Raw genomic sequence first — 16087 nt, forward strand, 5'->3', positions numbered from 1 at the left:
AAACCAGTTTCAACAGGTAGATGTTGAACTTCAGAGCAGTGTGACATTGTCCAAAGTGGCTTTGAGTTCCCTCCCTGCTCTGTAAAGGGATTTCTCTTTCCACCTCTGTTGCAACCAGCTCCCTGTTGTCACAGTAACACAAGCAAAACAAGTCAGGCTGGTTTTCAGCGAGGAAAAAAGCCCCACAAATATTTTCCTTAGTTTGCAATTAAAAAGCTTCAAACCAAACCTATGGTCACAGGTCAAAAGTTTTCCTGGATATGAAGCAACACAGGAACCTCCAAGTGAACTTCTATTTCCCTCTTGTCCTCTAGTCCCTGTTGTTATCCAGGAACTTCAGACTTTACATTGAAGCATTTTTTGCCCCACAAGCTGGAAGAGATAATTTGGCACCACTGTTTTTTGTAGGCACCTTTAACGTGTTGAAAACATCCCTTCCTGGGTCTAAACCCCATTAATTCACTGTCATGGTTTAACCCAGCTCCACACAGCCACTGACTCAACCCCCATGGTGGCACTGCCCTGTCAGGGTGCAGAGCTCCTGGGGCTGGGCCTGGGTGCAGCAAAGGGAGAAAGAGCAGCAAGGACTCACCCACTCTCAAAATCACAGCAAACCCATCTTTATTAGTGACACCGTGGCAGTGTATGAGAGAGCAGCCATTCACCAAAAGCAGGAGTTGATTGCCTCTGCTTATTGAGGATTTTATTCTGATCACCCAGAGAATTCTCCCACAGCCTGCTGGGCCCCTTCCAGGTTGTGCTTTGCAGGGGGATCAAAGGCAATTCCTGGCGTGCCTCAGAATTCAGCAGCACCTTCAGGAGCTGCAATGATCCACATTGCTCCTGAGCAGAGTTAAATACTGTCCCCATTGCTCATTGCAAGTCAAAGAAGGCACTTTCAGAAACTGCATGAAAATATTAATTTGTGCAGTGGTTATAGGCAGGGAAACAAACTTAAATGGGCACACAGGAATTAAAATTACAGTTTCTTAAATGGGCACACAGCAATTAAAATGACTATTTCACACTTGTGCTGCTTGGTGCTTGTTGTTCATTTTCCTCCTGGATACCAGTAACAACCCTGGATGCATAAAGGTGCAGTCCAGGGATATTTTAGCCCTTTGAACCCAACTATATTATTTTAAAGCTGGGTGGGGTTTTTTTGGTTTTTGTTGCTTTGTTCTGGTTTGTTTTTTTGTGCGTTTTTTTGTTTTGTTTTGTTTTGGTTTTTTTTGTCTTTTTGGTTTGTTTTGTTTTTTTTGGCCCCACCATCAAACTGTGCCCAGCCTGTAAGATATTGAAAAGAAACAGATTGTACCAGGATATTCCTTTCTGTGGCAGGCTCCTTGTCTTCATCACCAAGATCCCACATAAAAAGCTGCTTGTTTACACACTATACATCAGGAAATGAAACCCAAACCCAGCCTGGAGACGGCAGTCGTTGTTCCTGGGGTGGCTCAGGCTCTCAGGACGATTTCCACCGCAGGAGCGAGAACACCTTGTGGATCACATAAACCAGGGTGGCCGCAAAAGCAAACACCTGTGATGGGAAAACACAGCAGCCAGTCAATTTTCTGCTGCATGGTGCCACTCCAGCACTGAGCACACGCCTGGTGACGTGCCACATGTTCGGGGACATCTGTGCGCCGTGAGACGGCGACTGGTTTCCCTCCCCCCTGCCCAAACTGCTGGTGCAAATAAGGATTTGCACTGAGGCCACTCCAGAGGCACTGCTGCCCTCCTTGCCCTCCCAGCAGGCACTCACCACAGCAGCAATGTTCTCCCTGTACACCTGCCCAGGAGGGAAGAGGCCGAGCGCGTAGGTCAGGTAGGCTTCCAGCACCGCAGCGCTGAGGTAGAACAGCGCTGCTGTCTCCTGGCAGATGACATCCTGAGGAACAGGGATCACAGTCACTCTGAGGGTCACACTGCCCATGCAAGCATCCCCAGCCCCAGTGTGCAGGGCCCAGCCAGGCAGGCAGGGCTGGGGTTGTCACAGGCACGTACCAAGGTGACCCAGCAGCTGCCGCCGCCGCCGTGGGCCCCGCAGAAGTAGAGACACAGGAGGCAGATGGACATGACAAAGCAGAACACGGAGACAAACATCACCCAGCCCTGCAGCATGGAGTCTGGGATCCTCGAGGATGCCACCAGGATCCACACAAGGCCCCCAAAGATCTGCAAGATCAGAGGGGGGCAGGGTGAGCGTGGGATAAAAGGACTTGTCCAGAGCAGAGCCAAAAGCCATGCGTGCCTCTGGCACTGCACATGGCAACAGCCCATGATTTCTTCCCAGCCTCCACTTGAAACTGGGTGTTCAGCTGGGAGCATCTGCCACTGATTCTGACCCAAAAAAATTCCTCACTGTTGCCCTGCCTCCTGGTGCCAGTGCCATTCACACCCTTCCCACACCAGTGTGCTCAGGAGGCTGATTCAGGCTCTCCTGAGGACTGGCTGCAAAGAGCAGAGGCTGATTGAGGAGAGGTGTGTTTGCTCCTCACCCAGCGTGTCAGATCCCTGCCAGGAGCAGTGTCAAAGCCAGCCCACCTGCACAAACAGCACAGACACCTGCCCTCAGCAAGGCCACCTGCCAGTACCACCCTGAAGGGGGAGAACAGGCTGAGGTTTGACTCTGGGTAGGGGAATGAGCCTGAGGCTCCCAGCTCCTGCTTGGGAAAGGAAGCTTGTATTGCTGCTCCAGCTCTTTGGGATCCTTCATTGTCTGTACCAGAGCTGTGCCTGGTCCCAGCTGCTGGTGTGGGAGCAGGTGGGACCTTCTCAGCCAGCCTTGGGAGTTTGCCATGGGTTTTCTGGTGGTGCACAGGGACAGGTATGTCTAGGCTCCATCCCTTTACCAGCAGACTCCTGCACAAGGGGATGGGAGCATGCTGCTCAGTGTTGTGCAAGTCTGGAGTGCAAGTGGTGCCTTTGCACTGCAATGCTCTCAGTAGCTTTTCTGTGCCACACATCTGCCCAGTTTTTTCTTGGACCCGTGCAAAGTTTAGTCTGGGCAGCATCCTGTGACAAGGAGCTGCACAGCTGAACCCACAATGTGTGGACCAGTGCTGTTTTGGGGACCTATCCCTCACCACTGGCCAGTCTGGGATTCAGGCAAATGTCCAGAGGTAGGAGAGCCTTGCTGACCCTAAGGTCATTCTGACCCTTGCATGGCCAGTGTAGCCCAGCCAGCATCCAAGTGCCAGCTCCTACTCATTTCCATTTCCATGGCATTTCCATTTCCTTCCAGGCATTTTGCAAGTGAAAAGAAAGTTTCTGATTTATGATAACTCAGAAAATCTTACATCATTTGTGTCACCCCACAGTTGTTGGTGCAAATTGACACATTACATCAATTATGTGGTTGAGGTGTGGCAAAGACCTGAGAGAAAATGGGACTTCCAAAGTGCTGCTGTCCTGGTCCCTCTTGTAAGAACCAAGGGCTGACACTTGAACACTAATCTAGTCCTTTTAATCACCCATATGCTGACAAAATGAATGTGTTGCAGCTAAAAATCCTGGGGAGAAATGTCATGGGTGCTCTATTAAAGTCAAGCACAAATTATGGTGAGATAAGAGGTTGGGGAAAGATGTACCACAGCTCACTTCCCACCACTCACAATCTCTCCTTCCTGCAAGCTATAGTTATTCACTCAGAAAAGTCTGTTTGACATGTTTTGATTATTGACTTTGGTTTTATGGTGAAAACTCATAAAAAGGAATGAAGGATTGAGAGGCTTTCAATAACTCACAGCAGGATGTGGACAGCAGTCTAAGAAAAAAAAATATCCTTTAAATGGCTTTTACAAAGCAAACACATCTGCTTTCAGCTGGGTTCAGCTTTTCCACATAGGTCTGGCTATCCATATGTGCAGAAAGTTCTTCAAATTAAATAGATTACAAGAATTAAACTGTGCCTCACAGATTTAAAATGGCAGCTCTTAATCAGCCCATGCAAATATGAACTGCATCTGAACTGCAGGTAGGATCTTCTGAAAATTTCACAACCATCTTAGCATTTAAAATGCCAATTTTGTTTTCTTTTGTTACCATCTTGGTAGGCATGCTGAGATTCCACTAAGGAATGAGAAACTCTGTGATTCAAGGCAGCCACCTCCTTTGTACACAGCAGAGGTCACACAGCTGCACAGCCCAGAGTCTTCCTGGAGATGGAGAAATCCAGTCGTGCAGCATTCCTCCTTCCTGGGTGGTTCCTGGGCCTTCAGGATGCACATTTCCAGACCTTTCTCAAGCCAAAGGACAGCGTGCTCATTTCAGCGAGCTGCCCTGCCCAGTCCCCTGGAGACAGGGATTACAAACCAGCAGTTCAAGGGCAATGAGCTCGCTGGGGCTCGGCATCGGGGCTGGCACAGCTCAGTGGCACAGGGGGCTGGCAAGTGTCTGCCCAGCCAAAACCTCCACAGGAACTAACATCCTCCTCCATGGAGCTGCAGGAAACCTGGACATTGCTCTTGGGTGTGCAGAGCACGACTGGAGCAGCTGAGGCAAAGCCTTTCTCTACATCCTCCTTCCTACATTGTTTTATCACCAGGAGAGCAAAGGGAATGCTGTTAATCCCAGGAGCGTGGACCAAGCTGGGTGAAAGCAAAGGATTTGGTGCCAGATGACAAAACTGAAGTTTTTAGCAGGAAATAATCTGAATGCCATCCTACAATACCCAGCCAGAGTTTTCAATGCTGGACCAAAGTGCACAGAATTTCGAAAAAAGCCTCCCAAGTTTTTGTGACAAGAGCACGTTTCATGAGCAGGGTGGAGAGCAGGGAAAGGTTCAAATGGAGATTTTGCATTTTATGACCTCAGACCAAATGCTCTTAACCATAAGGGCCAAATCCATAAAGATTATTATCTCCTTCTGCTCAGTGGGGTTACAGTGTGGAAAGAAGTTACAAGGTGTTTGCTCTCCCACACGCCCAGGTCCAGCAGCCCCGCACCCGCGGCTCGGGAATGCCGCGATGGAGCAGCACAGCCTGGGCTGGCCGGGCTCCTGCAGCTGCAGACAATTCCCTCATCGCCCCAGTGCCCTGCTCCAAGCGAGCAGCTCATCCTCTGCCCGCACCACCCGCTAAAATCACCTTCCTGTTCATTGCCCGGCTCCATTTGGCAACCCCTGTGAACCCACCAGCAGCCCCTGCCGGGATTTTCGGCAGGAAATCACAAATCGCCAGGAAAATCCCACGGCAGACTAAGGCAGGGCTTCAGAGCCCCACGCCCTGTGGTTTTCTCCGAGGGTGAGCCGCCCCCAGCCCCTTGTGGCTCAGAGTCCTTGTCCCCTGTTTGGGGACAAGTGTCACCCCCAGACACCTGCAGCGCGACCTGTGCTGGGTGCCCAGCCAGCAGCCACGGCCCTCCCCCGGGAAAAGTCAGCACTCACGATTTCTGGGATGAAGAGCACATCTGGGAAGGTCGTCAGGACCGCCAGGCCACTGGGCAAAGTGCTGGTGGAAGTTGAGGAAGACATTGGAAGCCTCTGGCACGGAGATTATCTCTGCTCCTCAATGCTGAATGCAGCCTCCTTACCTCTCCTTCTCCCTCCTTTCCTCTCCTTCCTGCTCAACTTTCTTCCTCCTTTTCTCCCTTCCTGCCCTGGTTCCTTTCCTCCCCGCTTCCTGCTGTCAGATGAAGACAGCTGTGAGTGGCACAGGTGTGGCCAAACCGTGTGACCTGGAGTCAGTCACATGGGAGCTGCTGGGGACACGCAGGGGCAGCGCTGGGAGCAGAGCCCGGCTGTCCCCGAGCGGGCTGAGCGGGCCAGGCAGCCCCTGGGCAGGGCGGGTGGCACTGGAGTGACACCTGAGGGACACCTGGGCAGGGCCGGGTGGCGTTGGAGTGACAGCTGAGGGACACCTGGGCAGGGCGGGTGGCACTGGGGTGACAGCTCAGGGACACCTGTGCTCACCCACCCGGGCAGCTGGCGTTGGCACAGCGAGCCCTGGTGGGGTCACAGCAGAGGACACGAGCGTGGCTGGTGGCCAGGGCAGGCCAGGATGGAAACGTCCCAGACATGCAGGGATGAGGGCAATCAAACTGCAGGGCAAACCACCTCCATCATTGCAGAAATCCCAAGGTAACACAGATGCCCTAAAATGATGAGACTTCCCAAGCAGTTTCACTTTTTAAATTTTTCCCTTTTGTCTGTAGTCCATGGGAGCAAGTAATTTCCCTTCATATATGGAATATTTACTCCTTTTTAACACACTTGGGCACACAGCAAAAACCACAGAAGTCCAGAAGCTGAAGTCAAAAAGTGCAAAGAAAGGATTTTCTTCAAGAAAAGAAGGCAGTATTAAAACTGTCCCTTGGAGAAAGCAGTGAGGCAGATGAGTGGAGGAGGCTGCAACAGGAGAAAAATTGGGCAAATGCTTTTAGTAAGCAGATGAAGTGAGGGGCAGGGTTACATGGCAGAGCAAGCACAGAACCACAGTGCTGCTGGGGCAGGGAAGGGGTGGGATGGATGCCTTTACCCAGACCCTGAGCTCTATTATTTCCAGTCTATTGAAGCAAAAACATCTGAGTAGGTAATGCCATCTTTCTTTTTGGGTTTTTTTTACCCTGAGGCGTCTTCTCACTTAAATTCAGAGTCCATGCTGACCTTCATTACTTCCTCAAAGGTGGGAGAGTGTTTTTGCTACATCCACCTGATTTCCCACTTCTCTAGTGAGATTTCATTTGCCCTAAGGTGGCACAGCTACACTTAATAGATGAAAACTTGGATGTGAGGCAGACCTAGAAACCAGCCAGCAAGGAGAGCTGGAAGCAGTGGGAATGCAGGGATTGGAGCTGCAGACACACACAGCTCCAGAGGGGTCTCACTGTCTCTGTAAAGAACAGAGATGAAGCTCTCCTACTCCTGGGACCTCGGGACTGGTGTGAGGAACAAGCAACTGAACTATGAGAGGCAGGGGCCCTGGTGCTGTTCCATTTGGAAGGGCTGGGATAGCTTTAAGGAACTCCTTCTTTGTCTTATTTACATATTTTTAGTGATGGATTAAAAAACAGGGTTTAGTAGAACTCTGGGTTCAGTGGTAAAGAATGCTGAGACCAGCTTGACCAAACTCTCGTAAATGAAGCCACTCGGGTGTTCCTCCTGACTGAGGTGGGCATCAACAGGGTTGTGGAAGAGCCTGGTAGGAAGTGAGAGACCAAAGTTTTGAGCAGAAACCAGAGCTGGCAAGATCTGACTCAAACATGTTCTGCTGAGGACAACACAGAATCTAGTTGCAGGACAATCAACCTCTTCATACTACAAAAGATCAATCCCAGTTTTCCCGGGATATCTCCTTTAGATGCATGAAGATCCTTCCCTTGGGTGGGAAGATGCCTCTGGAGGCTGAGTGAGAGACTTGCCTCTGGTCAGTGACAAGGGTAACATCAATCTCTGTTTGATAGTTATTAAGCTAGCTGTATTATTGGTGCAATAAATAAAGCACTGTAGTATCAGCTGTATAGTGTAGTAAATAATTCTGATCACATTGTCGTTTTGCCATTTTGCATTTTCATCTTTTTAGATTTTCATCTAATCATTCTCAATTTAAATAAAGCAGTCCTTAAAATTCATCCTTTTCAGGTGCTGGCCACCTGAAAGAAAAGGATGACGTGACAAGGTTCCCTAGGGAGGTATAAACCACCAACAACTTTCTATTCTGGGAAGGTTTCTCTGAAAGAGATGCCTGGACATACACAGTTTTGGAGCAGGTATCCAAATACTGGAGGTGAGCTCCAGGAGGAGGATGAGGATGCCTTTACATGCTAAGGAAAACACCTCACCCCCTAGCTGGTGGTGCAGGAGATGCTGCTCCAGGGAGCAAAACTGCAACAGCTCTTTCGAGAGAACTTGTGCTAGAGCAGTCCCTGGTGGATGTATTCAACACTGGAGGCAGCACCCAAATTTTGGTGCAGGGCTCCTGGGAGTGGATTACTCCCACACAGGAAGTGCCATGAAAGAAAGTGGGTGCTGGAGCCTCTGATCTGCACCAGGAATACTGGGGATAGCAGCTTGCCTTCCAAAATAAATGTATTTCTTTTTGTCCTGGCACATTTTGCCAGTAGGGACTAGACACTTTTGACTTCAGAGCTACCCTTTGGGTTTCTGAGGCAGCATCACAGTACATTTAATTATCTAGGAAGTACAGGGATATAGGCTGGAATTCTGAATGGTGACAGTGGGAACGTAAAAGCATCTTTTTTGTCCTGGCACCTTTAGTGGGAGCAGTTAGTGGAGGGCTTCAGGTTTGGATCCTGAGGAAGGGAAGGTGAATTACCTTAGTGCAGTTGGTAAGTTACAAAAGAAAGGTATATTCCAACACTGGCTCTTTCTTCCAGGACCTGCTCTGTGTGAGCAGCTGCTGGTTTTTTTATTTTTGGACATAGATTCTGAGAGAGAATCTGAGGGCATGCACAGTGAGAAGAGCAAAGACCTGCATGTGGTGCAGTTTACAGGCTGCAAGAGGAAGGGTAAGGCCAGGGCTGGCTTTTTTTTTTCCTAAAAACTGTGTGGAAGCAGTTGGTGGCTGTTTAAAGCTTTGAAGGTGGCTCTGCAAGATTGATAGCATGAGATGAAGCCTGAGAAGAAAAGCACAAAATTCCAAGATGTTAGGTGTAATTCCAGGGGTGTGAGACAAATGTGGAGCCAGCAAGAGTTTCCTCATCTGCCATCAAGTAACCAAGACTTTTACTCCATGTTTACAGTTAAGGTACAAGATCTATGTGTCTGAAAATACGTGAAGGCCCAGTTATCTGGAGAAATTTGGAAGGTAGCATCCAAACTTCCTAAGTGGAAACTGCCACTGCATATCATAACACACCAGCTCTGTCATGCCCAGCTCCCACACTGTCCAGCTACATACATACATACATATGTACATACAATACAGGCATCATTTCCATAGTCAATGGCTGTCCCTCCAAGGTGTCTGTAGAGTTTCAGTCTTCCCTTAGTCCATGACTGGGTTCTATCCATCCCAGATCACTTCCAGGGCAGCAGAGCTGGTGTGCTGGCAGTTGGTTGCTGCATCAGGAGCTCAGGACTGGTGGAACTGCAGCAGTCCAGACCCACTGCCCATGGTAGTTATGGCATACAGTGGGAGTGTCATTTAGCAACCAATACTACAGATGTAGAGCCCAGCCTTAGGATGGGCCAAAAGGAACTGTTCCAAAATCAAGAGAGAAATTCTGGTCTCCACTACTACAGCTCACACATCTCTGGATTAAAATTCTGTAGCAGTCCCTTGGCTGGAGCAAAGCCATCTCTGCCCTGGACCATGCTGGTCTCCAGCAAGCACTCCAAAGCAGGAGGTGGCAGTTTCCAGTGCCAGATCCCCAACTCCTGTTCTTTGGTTCCCTCTATCCCACCTGCAATGCCAGTGGCTGTGGCAGAACAGCTGCTCAGCATGGCCAAGCTGTGAGCTCAGCTCCAAGAACTGGCACAGCAGGAGAGCTGCTGAAGCTCCTCAGGTTTGGAAGAAGTTGCTGACACAACTTATTCAGGAAAAAGGGAGTCAGCAAGAAAACACCAACACTAACACTGCTCAAAACTGTCCAGTAAAATCATTGCAGTGGGTGAATTTATTTTCACCCTCTCTCCCCTCAAGCAGGACAGGCACTGAAGCACTGAAGGCTGGGAAATAGGATTTTAAGGGTGCCTAAGCCCTTCTGAGCATCTCACTGGGATTAGTGTGAGAGGGTGCTGCACACAGCACAGCTTCTAAACCCCCTTTGCACAGAACAGGTGTCACACTCAGTATCTCTGTGGAGGTGCTGCCCAGCTTTCACAGGCAGTGACAAACTCTGCTAGGTGTTGAGCATCAGTTGGCAAAGACCTCAAGACCTGCCAAGAGGATCCCACAGGGTACACAAACAAGGAAAAAAAATAAAAAAAAAAAATATTTATGAATTAGTCACATAGGTGAGGAATGTATCAAGTAATAGCCACAGGTTCCTGATGCCAAGATTATGGTTCAGTGCCCCCTCCCCTTCTCAAAAACACAGCTCACACACTTTCAGTTTTGGTTTAGGGTTGTTTTGCATTTTTGTTTTGTTTTTTTTTAATAAAAGAAGGCTTCCAGATACCTAATCACTATTGTGCTGTTTGTGCAGGACAAACAAACCTTAAATACTCAAATGCACAAGTCAAAACAAGCTGTTTCAAACTGCTCAGCAGTGCAGGCTCAAGCACTTATTTGCAATGGCTTTACTCTTTGTACAATCAGTTCTATATGTAGCAATGACTGTATATAAAGAATATAGTACATACTATTGTTTTCATTGTCAATTTACAAGAGAAAAAAAAATAAATATTTTCCGTTCTTATTATACATTAACACTTCAGTAGAAAGTTACAGCTGTTGTGTTGGCATGACCTGCAACGTCAGGAGGAGAAGAGACATGCATACTTATCTATTAAGAACTCTAAACTATGACTTTGCAATAAATTACAGAGGATAGATACCAGCCAACAAAATACTGATTATCTGAATTCAGTATATTTGTGATTCTTGCTCCATGGTAAAAGCCAAAAATCTTGCAAAATACAAAAGCCAGTAGCTTGCATTATGTAAGTAAGACAAACCACATATGGTATAGCCTCTTCTCCAAATGTTTGTGAATAACAGGCTTGTGGTTTCTCAGGCAAAGGAGATTAAGTTGTTGAGTTGATCCTTGCACCTTTCACACATAACTAGCACCATAAAGATGCAAGGACCTCAGCAAACACCTAAATTTCATGCTTAATAGATAAAGCATGCATTTTGTAGAGTTTGTGCAGGGAACATACTCTGTTCATTAAGGTTACTGTGCAAAAAAGATTCTTGACCACTGAAGCTGTTTCTGTAATTCTGTTAAGATTATTAGCAACATTGTTAAAGTTTAGCAGGCCTGTGTGCGATTAATGAAAATCCTGCACTCGTGGTTCCCCCCTGATTGCTGTGCACGGGCACTGTACCACTGAACTGAGAGCTGAGGAAACAAAGACAGCAGCCTGAACGTCCAATGAAGTGGGGAAAAGTGAGCTGCACTTTGCTAAAAACATAAAAAAGTATTTTAAAATGGCACAAAGCTTTGTACAGGTGGATCTACCAGTGCAAATACATATACATGAGGTACCAATTCGTTCAGATCTTTTTATAGGCCGGATCTATTTATATGTCTTAATCACTCTCAATTTCCTGCTGTCAGATAAATGCTACAGCTTGTCAGCGTGGAAGTAAAATCAAAATCAAAACAAATTTTCAGCATATTCAATATCAGATTATTGTAACTTCTCTACAATTTAGTTTCTAAGCTTTCACTACTGAGACTGCTTAATTTTTGGTTTTTTAAAAGCACTAGTGATATTTTTCAAGATTTTAGATGATTTGAGGAAAAAGTTTAAACTGTATATGTAAATTGGAACAATAACTATAACTGGCTGAATATTTTAACATTGTTTGAAATTTTACTAAGTACTGTTAGGAAGGAGGAACACAGTTATTGCTATTTGAAGACTTAAAATTAAAACAAAATCAACCTGAAAGCATAGACAGAACAATTCCAATGGTAAAACCTTTATAGATATAAAACAGCATTCTGCCTAAACTTAGTCCTTTTGCATCTGAACACTCTTCAAGTTATCTATAGCTTTCTCTTCCAGGTAATTAAGATGGCATTTACATGGAGCTATGGATTTGAAGTGGCTAACTGGGGGGCACACACAGCTTTTCAACTCTGGCAGTTCTCTCTTGAGACGTTCCAGCTGCTCCACCTGGAACACATTTGGTTGTTCAGGATTTGAGTCGTATATCCTGAATAAATGAGAAAAGAAAAAACACTGATCAGTATAAACTAGCAGTCCACAGAAATGTACAGCAGATGAAGCCCCTGTTTTTTCCTTAAAAGGAGCAAAATTAGGTCCCAAAGACAGTTTGTTTGGGGTTAGTATCCTATGTTTTGCTGCTCATTTCACAATATAAAATGGTATTCCCTTTTCACAGACTAGTTAGTGTTTCATTGGATATACTAAAAAACTACAGGCATATACCCACTCAATCTCCTGACAAATGTGGTTTTACAGGTGGCACAAAGCAGTGAAACAAGAGCAACGCTCCAGGCTTTAAAGTTCAAAGCATAAGAGATTTCAGAGCCCTGAGATTATTTGAAGACTGCAATATACTGCTTGCACATAATACTGCATGGAATGTATACTTACTGTTTCAAGAAGCATTTCACCTCCCCACAGCTCAGTTTAAATAACCATAATTATCACCACAATATTAAGTGAAGAGTGAAAAACAGAAAATCTGACCTCTCTCCACACTTTATGCAAATTAACCATCCACACTATTTAAACAGTCTATCCTCTCTTCACTTTCTTGTTTTCACACAAGCAAACAAAGCTGAAGGATTTGAAATGTCAGCATCATACCAGATTGTCCAAATCCAAACCACATTTTGAGTGACAGTGTAAACACTGAGCACAACTCAAACACTATTATGGTCTAATCCATTACAAAGAAAAGCACTGGTGCTCCTGTAACCTAACACTGGCACAACACCTATTGTAGCAAGAATATACCTTGATTTCCCAACATTAATTTCTAATATCAGCATGTTTATATCCAAAATTTTAATCCTGGCACCCAGTTGCTCTCACTTTCAGATGTTGCACACACACAGTTCCAGGTATTGCAGGTTTATCTCCTTCAAATGAAAACAAGAAATTACTATGGCTACTGCTTCAGTCTTTAAGAATGTTCATACTTCACTTAGGATTCCTTCAAGGAAGTAGTTTGTTTTTATTTCACCATCCTTTGTGTCTCACACATTTTCAAGTTATGCCCAAAAGGAACCAATGCCACTATCAAAACAATGTAGTGCTGATGTGAGAGAGTGTGAGGTGCCCTCTTACCCTGACAAGACAACTTGTGAACTGCTGGCAACTCCAAGACACCAAAAACAACATGCAGCTCAAAGATGGGTACAATAACAGGATTCAAGTGAGGAAACATTTCCACAGGAAATACTGATATGGATCACAGTAAGGTCAAGGACAATTTCTGTGAAGAAATTCCTGGAAGTGAGGATAGATGCTGTCCAGTTGGATGAAATTCAAGCAAATTTGCCCAATGGAAGCTTTCTGCAAAGTAACAGCTCTACTTTCCTTCCTTCCTGTGCTTTTGTCAGTTGAGTCAGCTGACACCTCATGAATTTCCCTGCAAATTCCAGACAAAACACTGAAACTTGAGGATGGTTTTCTATACAAAACACACATTAGGAACTAAGAATCAAAGTTCTTCCCATCAGTTAGACACTAAAACAGCAAAAGCATGGTTCTTCTAAGCCCCTTGCTCCTAGGACATGGCTAGGCATGTTTCTAAGCAGCTTCTGTATTTTATTACTACTTCTTTACTACAAGTATAAACTCTTTAATTCCTACTCCATTCTAAATTCCTTTCAATTCAAGATTCTGGAAAAATTCAACCTTTCAAGCTCCTTTCAAGCTGTCCACTACAGCCAGTCCAGTTCAATGTGTGTATATAGTTTCTTTTAAACCAAAGGCAGAAAAGACAACTCAAAGTAAAACTTCAGAATTTCTTGACCCTACTTTTTGTTTGGGTCCACAAAAGTACACCACCAGTTTGCAGCAACAGAGCTCCAGTACTTCTCCAATTATTTCCAACATCACTGTAAAGATAAGGAATAAACTCTCATCCTCCTGTTCTCCATTCTTCAAGAGGACAATCATTTGTAATCAACTATGCACCAAAGTTTCTCCATCCGACCTCCTCTTAATAAGCAAGCCCTGCAGAAGACTGAGAAGTCCTTTAAACATTACTTTTTAAAGTAAGCACCTTCTACAAAAGACTTGCAGGACGTTGCAGGGCTCTGCAGTGGGTGTAAAACAGAAGTGTTTGGCTCCTGAAGGGTGTTCTGCAACCTCTGAAAACACATACAAAACAAGAGGCAGCAGCACTGAAATACTGTTTTCATGCTCAAAAGATTTTCTGACGCTTTTGATTAAAGCTTTTGACTTTTCTTTAGATCTCTTGAGTTTACTTTGCATTTCACAAAATAGGGAAACAGACTGTCACTGCAAAACATCTTAATTCACTCACTGAGTAGATTATAAATCAACTCACACCCACTTCCTCCACATATCCATGCTGTTATTTAAGTAACATGCAGTTTCAGGCAAATAGGGCAGCCCAGATTTCAGCAGTCCTCTGCTTTTGAGAAGTGTTTAAATGCTTTTGGATTGATTACCAGGTAAATTTATGTTAATGTTGGGAAGTTACTAATACCAATCAAGCACAGCTTTTGCCTGCAAATGCAACATGCAGCCTAAGGAACTGTAGTGTTTGGACAAAGCTGTCATGGAAAAGCTCTCAGCATCCATGTTTTGGAAATACTGATTTAGTATTTTTATGCACTTCTGTGTATAATTCAACAAACAAAATTCAGATAATGTAAAGTGAATGAGAAAAGATGATGCAAGTGTAAGCTAGCACCCACCCCTCTCCACATTGGTATTTAATATACAGCCAGCAGGTGTGAAAACACAAGGCTGCTTTGCTCTGAGTTAATATATTCAAATACAGAAATACTTTCTGGACTGTTTACAAAGCCTATCCAGGAGAAAAGCACCAGATCCAGAAATCCTGCTTTAAAAATCAGCATTTTAACCAAGCTGGAGAATTTCAATAGATTGAAATTTCTTCTCTAATTAAAATCTAAGCATCAGACTAATAAAGTATTTTAAGGATGAGATTTCTGTGCAGACAGAAGATACCAAATCATGCACACAAAGTGCTTTCCTGTATAAGAGCCCAAATAAAAGCCTGAAGGCAGATGTGGCACCTTTCTGTAGAGGATGCCCTTTTAATTCAAATAATTTGATTAAACACTGAGACAAATGGTAGTTGAACATAGGAAAATAGGAGAATATCATCTCAGCATCCCAGAACATCTGTTTGGATTAATGAATTTGGGTGTATGTAATAATCTGCAGCCCAAGTGGAGAAAGGCCTGGATGGGGGGAGGGAGTGCATTTGTGTTCTTTCCTCTGCCCCAGTGAGATCAGCCTTTTAGTATTTTTGGCATTTGTAAGCTTCCCAGATTTAGTCTTGCAGTTTTCCTTCATGCAAAGCAAAGCCAGACCCCCCTACCTGCATTTTTTTTTTGCCCAGTGCATGGTATCACCAACTTTTGGTATTCAGGACACAGTTTTTCTGCCATCTTCACAACTGGCTACAGTGTTTTGGTCAATTCTACATGGATGATTAAAGTTTGGAAAAAAAATAGCTTACAGAAATAATCTCTATGCACACAGTTCATAATCTCAGAAATAACTACTGCACACAGTAACTCAGTGCTACATACAAGCAATCTAAAATTCACTAAAATTCCTCTATTCACTTCCTAGATTATTCAGATAACTAGCACTTAACATATTTGATAGATATCTGGACTTGGCCATAAATCCAGAGAACAAAGATTTTGCAGAAACCATGGAAGCATCATTTTAATTTAGCCCTGGAAATATTCTGGAATTTGAAGACACAACGACAGCATGAACTGGCTAAATTTACATTAAAACAGATTACTGCAGCCCCTACTTATTTCTACACCTTGGCACATCTACATCTCTCTTGAGTTCTGCTTTTTAGATTTAGTTTTAAATTTATTTATGTCTAAACTCCAAACAACACAGCATATAGATGCTGACACCATACCTATTTGAACTCTTAGTATCAACAAGTCTCAAATGATCTGAAAGACTGGCTCTTTACCCAGCAGCTCCAGCTGTGAGTGGAAACACTGGCTGCCAGGTTTTACATTCCTACATTCCAGGACTTGCAAGTACCATCTGCATTTCAAATTATCCACCTTGAGACATCTGATGAAACTTTCAGAAAGTCATATCCCTAATCTGTATTAAGACTGAATATAATCTTATTCACACAATCAGTAAAACTTGAAAAGTAATTAAGAATTGCAAAGGGACATCCTATTATTTGTTTTGGCCTACAGAAAACCAGAGAAGTGACATTTAGAAATTACACTTAACAAGCCTGCAAAAACAGCTTTGGAGTTAATACTA

The 16087-nt window shown here is 44.8% G+C and overlaps 1 protein-coding gene across 2 annotated transcripts; it reads right to left on the minus strand.

Moving 5' to 3' along the window:
* Positions 1–604: 604 nt before the first annotated feature.
* On the minus strand, positions 605–5916 carry MAL (mal, T cell differentiation protein). 2 transcript variants are annotated; one of them, XM_056486411.1, is made up of 4 exons: positions 5390–5916; positions 2008–2178; positions 1766–1891; positions 605–1540 (listed from the first exon to the last, which is right to left on the minus strand). In XM_056486411.1, exons 1-4 carry the CDS (start codon positions 5474–5476, stop codon positions 1466–1468), a joined length of 459 nt encoding a protein of 152 aa, XP_056342386.1. In that variant the 5' UTR covers positions 5477–5916; the 3' UTR covers positions 605–1465. The 2 variants fall into 2 exon arrangements, with proteins under 2 accessions (XP_056342386.1, XP_056342385.1); XM_056486410.1 differs by lacking the exon at positions 5390–5916 and having other exon boundaries at positions 2008–4933.
* Between the last annotated feature and the right edge of the window lie 10171 nt (positions 5917–16087).

This window comes from Oenanthe melanoleuca, chromosome 3 (assembly GCF_029582105.1).
Source record: "Oenanthe melanoleuca isolate GR-GAL-2019-014 chromosome 3, OMel1.0, whole genome shotgun sequence".
Classification (NCBI taxonomy): Eukaryota; Metazoa; Chordata; class Aves; order Passeriformes; family Muscicapidae; genus Oenanthe; species Oenanthe melanoleuca.

Coding starts and splice junctions, on each gene's coding strand:
- MAL (XM_056486410.1), bottom strand. CDS start 2,331: ATGCTCCCAGCTGAACACCCAGTTTCAAGTGGAGGCTGGGAAGAAATC. Junction 1,892..2,007: donor GCAGCTGCTGGGTCACCTTG/GTACGTGCCTGT, acceptor CCTGTTCCTCAG/GATGTCATCTGCCAGGAGAC. Junction 1,541..1,765: donor GGGAGAACATTGCTGCTGTG/GTGAGTGCCTGC, acceptor TTCCCATCACAG/GTGTTTGCTTTTGCGGCCAC.